Here is a 14,796-nt window from a genome sequence, read left to right as displayed (position 1 = left end):
AGAAAAAAAAAAAAGCATTCTTCTCCCTTCAGCATATTCATTAACTTCTACTGTGGAGGAAAGTCATGTGTTATTATTTTTTTTCTTTTCTTGTTTAAGGGTCAATTCTAAAGGTTTTTATGTTGCATGTAGAGTAAAGTCCAGTAGAAAAAGCACATTATTTGATTCAACTTTCATGCTGCAATCTTTGAAATTTTGCCTTAAAACATAGTGCATTACTATTCAAAATGTATGTATTATTGAATGTATTTTAAAACTCTTATGCAAATCTTCTCTGAACAGAGGAAGATTTTAATTTATCAAATAATCTAAAATACCTATTTTACTTCCATTTTTCATTTGTGATGCCCTGCCATTGACAGAAAAAGCAGACAGCTCGGAGAGAGAGGCTCTCATGTCTGAACTCAAAATGATGACCCACCTGGGCAGCCACGAGAATATTGTGAATCTCCTGGGGGCGTGCACCCTGTCAGGTAACCGGTTCCCACTCAGATCACCTAGAAGAAAACATTTTAGCCTGGAGACAAAGATGGTGTTTGTTGTCCTGTTTCTCTCCTTTTCGCAGTCACAGTGTGGGCCCCCAAACCCAAGTGGGATTAGACATACAGTGCTTCCAGGTTAGATGCATCAGTGTAGACAATGCCAGTCTTCACTGGGCAATGTCATGGAATTCTAACTTACTTAAAAGGAATTCCCTGACTATCCAGTGATTAGGGGGCTTCCCTGGTGGCTCAGCGGTAAAGAATCCGCCTGCAGTGGAGGAGACACGGGTTCTATCCCTGGGTCAAGAAGATCCCCTGGAAAAGGAAATGGCAACCCGCTCCAGTATTCCTGCCTGGTGAATCCCATGGACAGAGAAGCCTGGCGGGCTACAGTCCATGGGGTCGCAAAGAGTCGGACATGACTTAGGCACTGAACCATCACCACCACCAGTGGTTAGGACATGGCATTTTCACTGCTGTGTCCAGGGTTCAATTCCTGGTCAGGGAACTAAGACTCTGCAAGCCTCGTGGCGTGACATGGCAAAAAAGTTAAATTAAAAAAAATAATAATAACGTCGCAAGCACATTTTGTGTTTCTCTACCTGCCCAGGAGGTGCTTCTCCCTGGCTGCAGAGCTTGGCCACTGCCCCAACTGGGCTGCTTTAAATAAGTACAGCCATGGAGGGCCTTCAAACTCTATTCTCCGAGAATCCAGTGGCGCCCATGCTCTGATTCTCTCCCTTCTGCCTGGAATTGCCCGAACCCTGTGCCCAAACGTCACTCCTTTGGGGTCAGCCAGCCAGAAATAAGGAGAAAATGGATTTAAAAGGTGCGTGCGTGCTAAGTCACTTTAGTCAGGTCTGACTCTTTGCAACCCCATGCACTGCAGCCCGCCAGGCTCCTCTGTCCATGGGATCTCCAGGCAAGAATTACTGGAGTGGGTTGCTGTGCCATCCTCCAGGGGATCTTCCCAACCCAGGGATCAAACCCGCATCTCTTGCTGTCTCCTGCATTAGCAGGCAGATTCTTTACCACTAGCAGGACCTCGGAAGCCCTTTAAGAGGTGACTAGGGGTGGATGAAACTGGAGCCTATTATACAGAGTGAAGTAAGCCAGAAAGAAAAACACCAATACAGTATACTAATGCATATATATGGAATTTAGAAAGATGGTAACAATAACCCTGTGTACGAGACAGCAAAAGAGACACTGATGTATAGAACAGTCTTATGGACTCTGTTGGAGAGGGAGAGGGTGGGAAGATTTGGGAGAATGGCATTGAAACATGTGTAATATCATGTATGAAACGAGTTGCCAGTCCAGGTTCAATGCACGATACTGGATGCTTGGGGCTGGTGCACTGGGACGACCCAGAGGGATGGTGTGGGAAGGGAGGAGGGAGGAGGGTTCAGGATGGGGAGCACATGTATACCTGTGGCGGATTCGTTTTGATGTTTGGCAAAACTAATACAGTGTATCAGGTTTAAAAATAAAATTAAAAAAAAAAGAGGTGACTAGGGATATATTCGGAGAAGGCAATGGCACCCCACTCCAGTACTTTTGCCTAGAAAATCCCATGGACGGAGGAGGCTGGTAGGCTGCAGTCCATGGGGTCGCTAGAGTCGGACACGACTGAGCGACTTCACTTTGACTTTTCACTTTCATGCATTGGAGAAGGAAATGGCAACCCACTCCAGTGTTCTTGCCTGGAGAATCCCAGGGACGGGAAGCCTGGTGGGCTGCCGTCTATGGGGTCGCACAGAGTTGGACACGACTGAAGCGACGCAGCAACAGCAGCAGCAGGGATATATTTCTCCCTCCTCAGGCAAACCACAAATCAGCATATATTTACCAAGTGGTCCCAGTGCAGGCAGCATATTATTATCCATTGTAAACTGGAGAATCCTGGGGGCCAGTGGTTATTGGCTGAGCCAAAGTGGAAGGCAAGAAGAGACAGCTTTCCAAAGAGTCTGGACAAAAAACTGAAATTGACTTTAAAGTCCAAGATGAGATAGGTTCGGAGAGAATTGTCCTCCCACCTCTCCCCACCAAGTTCTCATAGAGTGAGGTTTCTGCTACACAGATGTCTGAAAAAACTATGTGGTGTCTGTATACCTGGAATTAAAACCGTCACTATTTCAGGACCAATTTACTTGATTTTTGAATACTGTTGCTATGGCGACCTTCTCAACTATCTAAGAAGTAAAAGAGAAAAATTTCACAGGACGTGGACGGAGATTTTCAAGGAACATAATTTCAGTTTTTATCCCACTTTCCAATCACACCCTAATTCCAGGTAAGAGACTTAAAATAATACATTACAGAGCAGACAAAGTATGATGGTTAAATGCACCCCACCAGTCAGTTTCTAAGGGCCACTGTCCAGCACAGTGTGGTCTGTGTGTTTGAAGACCTAGGAAGGTCATTTATCTTTGCCATAGTTTCCCTGCTGATATGAACAATGAGGTTTCCCCTGTCCTACAGTACAGACACTGTAGCTGAACCAGTGATTTCAGCCCACTTGCACAATCACATTCTAGACATATATTCAGTTTTAGGAAAGGTGAGTAATTCAATCTGTCAGGCCTCCTGATTGACATATGGACATTGGTAGGAAGAAAGGGCGCCTTTCCCAAAGTCCCTGTTATATTCCTAGAAAGTAGTGCAGGTCCTGGGAGTATTGCACAAAAGAGCTCTAAAGTCATAAAATGGATTTTGAAAAATTAGGATGGATTGATTGGCATAACTATGGGAGCAAAATAAAGTCGGGGTGATGTTCGTCTCTGTGCTCTGCCATCCATTGGGCTCCTGAATGTTTCGTGGTCCCCACAGGCTGTAGGTTTGGCAGAATGCTCATCCTCATCCTTGGACATTTCTTGCTGATTACTTGAACGTTGTAGCTCAATAACACCCTTCTCAGAGTGAATTCACAGGCGCTCTGATAGAATGGTCCTCAATCCCTAGTGCATTTCTATTTCCCTCCTACATGAAAGCTGTCCCTTTTTCTAGAGGTGGACTTGTTAAAGACTTTTAACTTTATGGGGGGATGTATGGAGGGTGCGTTTGAGATTCCTTGTTTTCTTGGCATGTATGTTTCAGCACATGCCTCTGGCCTTCTAGTGCTGAGACAGACTAACATCCTGAAGCCGGGGACCCCATGGAGACCCCAGGCATGTCTTTGTGCAGCTGTCCTTGACAATTCACACCAATCTTCCCTTCTGTGTTCGTTTCTCAGTTCATATTCTTAGACCAAGAGGATTCTGTAATGTCATCTGTGCTCTAGAACAGAGTCATGTGTGACCAGCACTCTGGTTAGTGAAAACTGTGGTGGTCAACTCAGCACCTTCAGTTCATTCCAGTCACTGGATATTAAAAACACAAAGCAATTACTTTTGGAATATTTGTGGTCTGAAATCATTAAACCATTTTGTAAAGATATGGACATTGTAATTAGAGTAAACTCTTATGCTGGAAAAAATGGAATCATTGTATATCATGCATACAGAATTCCTCAGTGAAGAGTTCTATGTTATACATAACAGAGATTCTCAGTGTTACTACTTGTTAATTTCACAGGGAAAGGAAATGAGCTTTACAAAGACCAACTTGGAAAAAAAAAGAAACAAACAATGATGAAACACTTAAAGTTCTCTATAGAAGATTTGCGTGGCATGGACTTTTATAGGGAAAGTCACACTCCTTATTAGCTTCGTGATTTCAGCAAATCATATTTATCTCATCCAGCCTAATTTCTCTTTTATGAAATGTGGCTTTGACACCCAGCTTGTAGGCTTGTGGGAAGAACTGAGTGAGGTCCTCTTTGAACCAGAAGATTCCAAACAGAGAATGGGAATCACTCTTAACCTAGTTTGATGGACAAGCTCAATTACACAGATGTTTTTAATGTCCACACACAAGAAAAGGACAGGTTGATGCTATGCTTTTAATTTAAAACCCCACTTATAATTGGAATTCATTTCTTTGATGAGTTGTATATTTTAAAATAAAATCTCTACTCAAAAGAACATAAATAATGATATAACTTTTCTTTTTTTAAAATAGTATGCCAGGTTCAAGAGAAGTTCAAATACACCCGGACTCAGATCCTATCTCAGGGTTCAATGGGAATTCATTTCAGTCTGAAGGTAATATTTTATTCTAAACAGCGCTTCCAAATAGAAACAGATGCAAAAGTTCTGTGTTTACTATTATATTTTTTAAAGGTGTGTAAATGCGAAAGCATGTTTTTCTTTGCTAACGTCATCTATAGACTTCATTAATGCATGTTTGCCCTAAAGGTAGTAAAAAACCGTCAATGTATGTATTATGAATTTTATGTCAATGTTTCAGCTCATAAACATGAAGGGCTGTTTTATTTGATCAGTCAGGTTAGTCTTTTTAAAAGTCATAAATTTATTAGAAGCACTTATTACCTAGTAAGTGGAAGTAATGATGAGTTCTGGAGTCAGATGGAAGTCAGGTTAACCCCCCGGGTTCCCCCACTTTCTGGCGGGATGACTTTGAACAGCTGAGCCACAGTTTTCTCATGTGTAAAAGGGGGCTAATCAAACTTTCATCATTGGACTCTTAGAAGGATTGACCGGAAGAACATTAAATGCACAAACAGTTCATAATATGTGGTAGATAACTGGTCATTCTTTTCCCGATGTGGCAGGACTACCTAGTGCAAAAGAAGGGCATCTGGGACCTCCCTGGCAGTCCAGAGGTTAAGACTTTGTGCTTCCAATGCAGGGGGCCTGAGTTCGATCCCTGGTCAGAGAACTAAGATCCCCCAAGCCATGTGGCGCCGCCAAAAAAAAAAAAGAAGAGCACCTGAGACCTCTGATTCATCATCACCCAAGAGCTGGAGAATTCACTCCTCTAATCAAAGAGACTCTTTAGGTGACTCTGCCTAGGCTGCATGTATGCAGATGCGTGCATGCTCAGTCGTGTCAGACTCTCTGCGACCCCATGGACTCTAGCCCCCTAGGCTCTTCTGTCCACAGAATTATCCTGCCAAGAATACTGGAATGGGTTGCCACTTGTCTTCCAGGAGATCTGGAAGTCCCAGATGCTTTTCTTTTGCACTAGGTATTTTTGCCACGTAGGGAAAAGAAAGACCAATTATCTACTACATTTTATGAACTGTCTGTGCCTTTAATGTTCTTCCAGTCAATCCTTCTAAGAGTCCAATAAGGAAAGTTTGATCAGCCCTCTTTTACACATGAGAAAATTGTGGCTCAGCTGTTCAAAGTCATTCAGCCAAAAAGTGGGGATCAAACTGATGTCTCCTGTATTGGCAGGAGGATTCTTCACCACTGAGCTGCCTGGGAAGCCTCCTAGGCTTCACAGTACTCTGCATAAATAGGTTAACCCTGGGGCCACCAGAAAGATGATGTAACAGCTCCATTTGTACACGAGGTGCTCACAGAGATTTATAAAGTAACTTTTTTTTTGAAGTATGGCTAATGTACAACATTATATAAGTTACAATATATATTGTACAGATGTACAATATGGTGCTTCACAATTTTTAAAGGTTCTGCTCCATGTATATTCATTATAGAATATCAGCTATATTTCTTGTGTTGTGCAATTTATCCTTGTAGCTTATTTTATACATAATAGTTTGTACTTCTAAATCCCCTCCCCTTATCTCGCCCTTCCCCCCTTCCATAAGGCAGCTTCTTTGCATTTTGGCAAAAATGAGCACCAGTTCTATTTTACAGATGAAATTGAATACGAAAACCAAAAAAGGCTGGAGGAAGAAGAAGACCTGAATGTACTGACCTTTGAAGATCTCCTTTGCTTTGCATATCAAGTGGCCAAAGGAATGGAATTTCTGGAATTTAAGTCGGTAAGCTCCTTTTTAAAGGCAAAACTCACAACAACAACAAAAAGATAATTTGGAAGAAGAGGTGCTGGTTGGGTTTTTTTTTTTTCTTGTTTATTTTAACTTGCAGCCCTTCAAGTCTGTCTTTCCCTCCTGTGCACGGTTGGAGTCACCTAAGATGTTACTGGGGCTCTTGGCTAATTGTAGTATAAAGGTCCGGGATCCCTTATTCCATGATGGCTATCCCAGCCCTCTCAGGCTGCCCAAAGTCCCCGAAACTTCCAGACAGGAGGTCCTCAGAAATCCCACCTCAATGCCACGTATAGTCGTATAGTTGTGGCCAAGACAGTCACTTCAGGTTGTTCAGCCTGTGTCCTGCATTTGACCCAGGGGATGGGTGGAGGTTCAGATCCTGGGGGCACTGTTGGCCAGGCCGGCCACCCTGGCCACCTGTGTCTGCTATGAGAGCCTACTAATCCACTGGGGCTGCTACACAGACACCTCAGAGCCTCCTCATTCCAGGGACTCTACCCTAATTTTGCATTCTTTCTGTAATAGTCTTTCAGTCCTGCCCTTTCTCTGACACGTCAAATGTCTGCTGCCTGTAAGCCAACTTCAGCCACTTGTCTGGCTACTTCCTCTCCTGTTTTCTTACCATCTGACTTTCTCTTTATTTCTCCAACGTCTTCCTCCCCCACTACCTTTTCCTTTAGTGTCTCCTAGTCTCTCCCTCCCTCTCCTCCATGCCCCTTTGCACTCTCCCCTTTTCTCCCTGAATTTGAAGAGAATAATTTCAACTTTTTTCTTTCTTTCTTTCTTTAATAATGTGCTCTCTCAGGGACTTCCCTGGTGGTCCAGTGGTTAAGACTCCACACTTCCACCACAGGGGATTCAGGTTTGATCCCTGGTTGGGGAACTAATCCCACATGCCAGGTGGAGTGGCCAAAAAATTTCATAAATAAATAAATGAAAAATTGTAAAATGTGCTGTCTCTAATATAATGTATTACGTTGACTATATCCCAGGTTTAAGAAAAAGATGAACCTGGAATAAATCAGTAGCTTTGAAGGACAGGAAAAATTTCTATTCACAAGAACAACCAAACTATGAAACAGGTTGAGATAAACAAGAAACATGTAAGATCTACATGAAGAAACCTGTGAAACTTGGTTAAAGGGCAAAAAGGGAGACCTGAATAATGAGTTCTATTTTGTTCATAGAGGAGAGATTCTATGTTTAAAAGTCAGTTCTCTCCAGATTAATTCTAGTTAACCCCAATTAGAATCCCAATATTTTTTTTTCTTTTGTGGATGTTGGGTTGGCCCAAAAGTTCGTTCGGGTTTTTTCCATAGGAAAAAAGGAAAAATCCAAATAAACATTTTGGCCAACCCAATCAATATATGTTGATGTCTCTGCTTTGCTTTTCCAACGTTGGGCATCCCTGCTCTATAGTTAAAAGAATGCTGTCTCCTAATCCTTCCCCACCCCTCATCCCGGGACATATTCCTCTCCTGTCTTCACAGCGTGCTGCTGAGTCAGTCCCTTTCTCAGCTCTGCATCTGCAATAGCGCTTTCACCAGTTTCTTTACACACGCTGATGGCATCTCCCTAGATGGTCCAGCCCGGTTGCTGGACCTGCTGTGGGACCCGGTTGCCTGTTGTTAGGTAAATATTCAAACTACTCACCATTGGAGGTCAAGGGGCACTGCCTTTTACTGCCCGCCGCCCCCTCTCCCCCCAGCTTGTTTTAATAAGAATGTTTGCAGTGTATCTGCTTTTTTGGAACTCTCTCCCCTGTTTTCCCTCTAGGCAGGTCCCTCTGAGTCACCGTCACTCTCTTCCCTTTGTTTCCTCCCTACTTCTCTGGCTGCCCTGGGTTTCCTCCGAGGCTGCGTGAATCCATCCTGCATTGCCTGCTGACCGGTGCCAGGCACCATGACAGGTGCCAAGATACAGAGGCAGGTCTTATCTCTGATGGGGAGAAAAAGAAAAGCAGAGATGCTACTAGACTGAGATGAATGCTATGCTCAGTTAAGTTCTGGGAACCCAGGGGAGAAACAGACACGTCAGACCCAAGGGTGGAGAGGCCGTGTAGAAAAGATTTTCTGAACAGAGTTCGTGCTGGGGCTGGCAGAGATTTTATTTTGTAATATTTTGGAGGAAAAAAAAGTTAATTTTCTAGTAGCTGTGGCTCCCAGGCTCTAGAGTACAGGCTCAATAGTTGTGACACTGGGGCTTAGTTGCTCCCAGATCAGGGATCGACCTGTGTCCCCTGCATTGGCAGGTGGATTCTTTTTTCTTTTTACTTATTTGGGTGTGCCAGCTCTTGGTTGTGATAAACAGCATCTTTGATTCAGCATGCAAGATATTGCAGCATGTGGGATCTAGTTCCTTGACCAGGGATTGAACTTGGGCCCCTTGCATTGGGAGCATGGAGTTTTAGCCACTGGACAACCAGGAAAGTCCCGGCAGGCAGATTCTTTACCATTGAGCCACCAGGGAAGCCCAGGGCTGCTTCTCATTCCACTTCAGTCAACCTTTCCAAACTTCTAGTATTTTTCCCGAATTTTTAAAAATATATTATGCCATTTTATTGCCAAAGCTATTTTCCATTCCAGTCAGGAGAAACATACTTGTCTCTGCCAGAAGCTCCTGCACCCCTTTTGGAGCCCAGCAGAGGCCGGGCTGCTGTGTCTCTCATTTACAGCCAGACACGCACCTGGTTTGCTTGACCTGCTTCTCAGAACCTGGCCCCTTTGCCTCTGGGAATGTTCCCCAAGGAGCACCAGTGGCTGCAGCACAACAGCTGACTTGTGCAAACACCGTGTTACCTGTTGTGATGATTGCTCAGGACTCAGTAAAGAGAAGACGCCTCTATGATCTGCCCTTCCATCATCTGTAACTCCTGTGGGCTTAGTTGCTCAGTCGTGTCCGACTCTTTGCCACCCCGTGGACTGCAGCCCACCAGGCTCCTCTGTCCATGGGATTCTCCAGGCAAGAATACTGGAGTGGGTTGCCATTTCCTCCTCCAGGGGATCTTCCCAACCCATGGATCGAACCCACGTCTCCTGCAGCTCTTGCATTGCAGGCAGATTCTTTACCATCTGAGCCATCAGCGAAGCCCTCTGTAACTCCTACTGAACTTGAAACGATAGGAAAGATTGTCCTCTGTGAAAACATACAACCGGGTAAATCACACTCCCATCTCGTTCTTTCTAGTGTCTTCACAGAGACCTGGCAGCCAGGAATGTCCTGGTGACCCACGGGAAAGTGGCGAAGATCGCTGATTTTGGGCTGGCTCGGGATATTATGAGTGATTCCAACTACGTCATCAGGGGAAATGTGAGATTCCTCTTTCTTATGTAGTTTTATCCTGTTTGGGGGGAGTTTTATTTTACTTAATATAATTTTATTCTTTTTTATTGAAATATGATGAAAAGAATATGAAAAAGAATGTATATATACATATGTATATGCATAACTGAACCACTTTGCCGTACAGCAGTAACACAACATTACAATTATTGAAATATTGTAGAATTATAATGTGTTACTGCTCTACAGCAAAGTGACTCAGTTATGCATATATATATGTATATAAATGCATTCTTTTTCATATTCTTTTCCATCATGATTTATCACAAGTATAGTTCCCTGTGCTCTACATTTTGTTTTGTCATTGCTAACCTAAATATCTGCACTCACAGTAGTGCATTTGTGATTTATGATAACTTCAGAAAACTTCCTCCCAGCAGTCTACTTCCTTATGCTTCCAAGGTTTTTCTGCAGCATCAGGGACTATTCCATCTGTAACAAAAGTTGAACAAAATAGCATCACACCTATCAATTAGGGCCTTGGAGTGCAGTCCATACTTTAAAAAAAAAAATCTTGTTACTTGTGCTCATTTCATTTCCTTTAGCTATTAAGTGACTATTGTGTTATACTTTCCATCATGAGAAAAGGTAATTATTACAAGACAGCATTTACAATACAACATATAAATTAAACATTAAATATACATTTGTAAAAGGCATAGTATTTAAATCAAATGTTAGTTGCCGAATATTTGTCATCCTGTTACTGTTATGCAAGGAGACCTCAAACATCACTGATGTTTGAGTTTGTGTGCTCACTCGTGTCTGATTTGCGACCCCCATGAAGTGAGGCCCACCAGGCTCTTCTGTCCATTGGGATTTTCCAGGCAAGGATACTGGAGTGGGTTCCCATTTCCTCTTCCAGGGGATCTTCCCAACGCAGGGCCTGAACCCTCAGGCGGTTCAATTCTCCTGCAGGCAGGTTCTTTACCACAGACTCACCTGGGAAGCCAGAACATTACTGAATCTGCTTGTTTAAAAAAAACTGAGGATATGTGTGTTACTTATAAGAGAACTCCTAAAAGTACTCCTAAAAGATGATAAAATTGTGTATAGCTGAACAAATATGGTTTTTAAGAGTTACAATACCTGGATTTCAGCTCCTCTTCTTTCTGGCTATTCATTTTTATGATTTCTATCTGCTTTATTGTCCCTACTCTTGACGTAAGAATAATAACAACAAATGCTGGTATTGTGGTTACTGGGTGCTAAGTGCTATTCTAAGTATTCCAGGTATTGACTCAGTCCTCAAAGTACCCGTCTGTGGTTGAGAAACGTCACCTGCTGAATATTGCACAGCACACGGTTAGATCGTGAATGCTCTAAGCCACACAGTCTGTGCACGACCACAGTGATTCAGTGTTTCCCGTGAGGATTACTCATTGCCTCGTAAGAAAAGGGTCTGTGGAGGGTAAACACACAATAAAGGTTACAAATCAAATTAAACTGTGTTCCCACTAGAATCAGACACTCAGCTGAGTTTGGATCTCTGCCTCCCTTATTGTAGCTGTAGTCATAAATAGGATGAACTAATGGCTTTGAAGTCCTCACCCCCCTCGCTGGTGGTTTCTTAAGCAGGAAAGCCAATTCCATTTGGAACCACAATTAATTCCTTTAATGAGTCAAAAGAACCAGACTGGCCAGCTTGATTCTCCCAGCTCATCCTTTTGAAAAGAATTTAAAACAGGGTTTCTTTCTCGAGCTTTGCTTTTACTTGGCAGATTAAACGTGCTCAGGGAAGGGTTCTCAATCCATGAAATGGAGAATGCTTCAAAACTCTCAGTCCCAGGAACCTATCTGTCCCTGTGCCTTGATTCTAATCTGAGGCTACACGCATTTGAAACTCTGCTTTCAAGCCACTGGGAGTGACTAAAGCCACAGACGCCATCTGGCGTCATTTCTGGGAGCCATGTCGTGTGCTCCCTCACCGCATTCCTGTGGATGAGATTTCCACTAAGCTTCTTCCAAGAAATGCTTTGACAAAATATTCCACTAATTCACCAGCATCCGCTTACCTGTGGGGAAGTGACTGGCTGCTCCTCACTGTGGGGAGGGAGGGGGAGGAAGCGGGGATTGGGGAGGGAAAGTCTACTGGAAACTTACCAACCCCAAATGCAAGCTTGAGTTTTAAAGAAATCAAAAATTTGTTTGTCTAAGGCTAATGTGTTACAGTATTAATCTGACAGTGAGAAACGTCCCCTTGGGAAATAAGATTTTCTCAGGGAAGTAGTAATAGTGCCCTTAGGGAGAGAATGGACTTCCCTGGTGGCTCAGATGGTAAAGAACCACCTGCAATGCTGGAGATGTAGGTTTGATCTCTGGATCAGGAAGACCCCCTGGAGGCAGGCATGGCAAAACCCATTCCAGTATTCTTGCCTGGAGAGTGCCATGGACAGAGGAGCCTGGCGGGCTACAGTCCATGGGGTTGCAAAGAGTCAGACTGGCCAGAGCGACTAACACTAGGGAGAAAACAAAGGTGATCATCTCACTAACTGGAGGAAAGAAGGGATGTTTATTCGTGGAAAATTCACCACCAACCTCTGCTTGGGTTTTATGCAGGCCCGTCTGCCTGTGAAGTGGATGGCCCCTGAAAGCTTGTTTGAGGGCATCTACACAATTAAAAGCGATGTCTGGTCATACGGAATATTACTCTGGGAAATATTCTCGCTTGGTAAGACTTGCAGTTCCCTGGGCTTCTGCATTCTGTGCCCTCTGCACCCCTCCCCCACTCCTATTTCAAAGGGTGGAGGAAAAACCCCTTTCCAGAGCTCCCCCCAGTCTTAATTCTGTTGCAGCCTGAGCCCCTTTATGTTTATCACTGGTGTCTGTCTGTCTGTCCTATAACCTGCTCTCAAGCAGGACCGTGGCTTCTGCCAGGAGCCCAGCACCTCGCAGTGCTGGTCCAGGAAGCGAGGATCTGTGTGTTTGCTGATTGAATAAATGATAAAGAAATGAAGGGTGAGCGGGTGGTCATACGCCCTCCTGTTTTTCCAGGTGTCAATCCTTACCCGGGGATTCCAGCTGATGCTAACTTCTACAAACTCATCCAGAGTGGGTTCAAGATGGACCAGCCATTTTATGCCACGGAAGAAATGTAAGTACAGGTTAGGCTGAGAAGTGGCTGAAATCGGAAATGTACAGACTGTCTAGCCCCCAGCCCATGAGAAAAAAAGTAAAACTCCTTAGCATAAAGTTCCCATGGTTCCTCTTAAGAAAAGAAGAAGAAACTCTTCCTTTGGGTTTCAGGAATTTCTGAACACAACTGAACCTTTTCCTGGGTTTCAGTTTTTACTTGAGGGACCCTTCTCCTGAATTCTGGTCCACACTGTATTTGTCCAAAGGCATCATCTAATTTGTCCTTTCTGATATGAGTTCTAAGTCTAGGACAGTACTTGCCTCAGGACAAACACGCCATAAATAAGTCGGTCCACAGTAATAATTGGTGCTTTGTTAAGTGGAAAGTCACCCATTTTGCTTCATTCAGATTTCCTGTCTTGCTCCTGTTCTGTTATCTTTGCAGATACTTTATAATGCAATCCTGCTGGGCTTTTGACTCCAGGAAACGACCATCCTTCCCTAACCTGACTTCATTTTTAGGGTGTCAGCTGGCAGATGCAGAAGAAGCGGTAGGTAGCAGTACAGTATTTCATAAAGAACTCCGTCACTCAGAACTCTCATGGCTGATTTGCTAAGCACTAAATTTAGTTACCAAGCTGCCTTCCTCATCACAATTGGTCTTGATCACTCCTTAAAAGTTATATGGGGTTAGATATACTTATGGACAAGTGTTTTAAAGGGAAAAAATTTTAAAAAGGCTTTTCCTGAAAATTTCAATCAATTGATTAAGAAGTTAAGTGCTTTTACATGACCAGTGCAGAGGATGAGACCAGAAAATGGAATGTAATCCCTATCTCCAGAAGGTACTGAGCTTTCCTAACTCAACAGCAAGCCTTCACATGGAATAATGTACAACTCAATCAGGTAAGAAAGAGCACAGCCCTGGAGTTCTGGGAGCCTGGGCCTCCCAGATGGTTCAGTGGTAAAGAATCTGCCTGCCAAGAGACAGAGGTTGACACAGGTTCCAGCCCCGAGTCGGGAAGATCACCTAGAGCAGCAAACGGCAACCCACTGCAGTATTCTTGCCTGGGAAATCCCATGGACAGAGGAGCCTGGTGGCATACAGTCCATGGGGTCGCAAAAGAGTCAGACACGACTTAGCAACTAAACAACAATTTATCCCAAAGACAGACAAGGTCATGTGTGCACTTTTCAGTTGGTCGGCTATGACTGACATCAAAAGCTTAATTATGGTACATGAGTACCGTGAAACCCTAGGCTGCCATTAAAAAGATGAGAAGTGCCCATGTGTAGTAAATAGTGAAAAGATGTAACACATGTAACATAGGAAGAACATATTAGTAATTCTTAACAAGGATCTACAACAGACTCTGCTGTCCGAGCCTCCTGAGACAAAATTGTGTTTGAACAGCTATCTACTGTAATGGTGATTTCAGCTTGTTTTTGGTCCATGTATCTGTCTATATTGCTTAGGAGGCAAAAGGAGAAAGGGGTGGCAGAGGATGAGATGGTTAGATAGCATCACCGACTCAATGGACATGAGTCTAAGCAAACTCCTAGAGATAGTGAAGGACAGGGAAGCCTGGTGTGCTGCAGTCCATGGGTTCACAAAGAGTCGGACACAACTTAGCGACTGAGCAACGATTGCTTAGTTTATCTATATGAATGTGTATTAACGTTACAGTGAGACAAAAAAGTGGAGCTGTTTTCATTTGGACAAAAATTTTAAAGTCACTAAACTCCCAAATGAAAACCAAGAAATCTGTTCTCTGTATTCATCGTATAAAGAACAGATCTCTTTGGGGGGACTTTCTCTTTTTTAAAAAATTTATTTTATTTGAAATATAGCTGATTTACAATGCTGGGTTAATTTCTGCTGTACAGTAAGGTGATTGAGGTATACACATATATGCATTCTTCTTCGTTTTCTTTTCCATTATGGCTTAATCATAGGATATTGAATATAGGGCCCTGTGCTGTACAAGTAGGACCTTGTTGCTTTACACAAATGGCCTTTTTCTTCTATGG

General features: G+C 43.4%; 1 protein-coding gene across 2 annotated transcripts in view; it reads left to right on the top strand.

Moving 5' to 3' along the window:
• The window catches only part of FLT3 (fms related receptor tyrosine kinase 3), a 69,971-nt gene that overhangs the window by 54,352 nt on the left and 823 nt on the right, over positions 1-14,796 (top strand). For both annotated transcript variants that reach the window (XM_025262874.3, XM_006068026.4), the window contains exons 16-23: positions 363-473; positions 2,625-2,778; positions 4,545-4,627; positions 6,212-6,339; positions 9,535-9,657; positions 12,250-12,361; positions 12,685-12,784; positions 13,211-13,316. In XM_025262874.3, coding sequence (XP_025118659.3) covers positions 363-473; positions 2,625-2,778; positions 4,545-4,627; positions 6,212-6,339; positions 9,535-9,657; positions 12,250-12,361; positions 12,685-12,784; positions 13,211-13,316 — 917 coding nt within the window. The remainder of the gene's footprint in view (positions 1-362; positions 474-2,624; positions 2,779-4,544; positions 4,628-6,211; positions 6,340-9,534; positions 9,658-12,249; positions 12,362-12,684; positions 12,785-13,210; positions 13,317-14,796) is intronic.

This window comes from Bubalus bubalis, chromosome 13, assembly GCF_019923935.1.
Source record: "Bubalus bubalis isolate 160015118507 breed Murrah chromosome 13, NDDB_SH_1, whole genome shotgun sequence".
Classification (NCBI taxonomy): Eukaryota; Metazoa; Chordata; class Mammalia; order Artiodactyla; family Bovidae; genus Bubalus; species Bubalus bubalis.
Note: the sequence above shows the minus strand (reverse complement) of the source record. Positions and strands in the feature narration are given on the sequence as shown.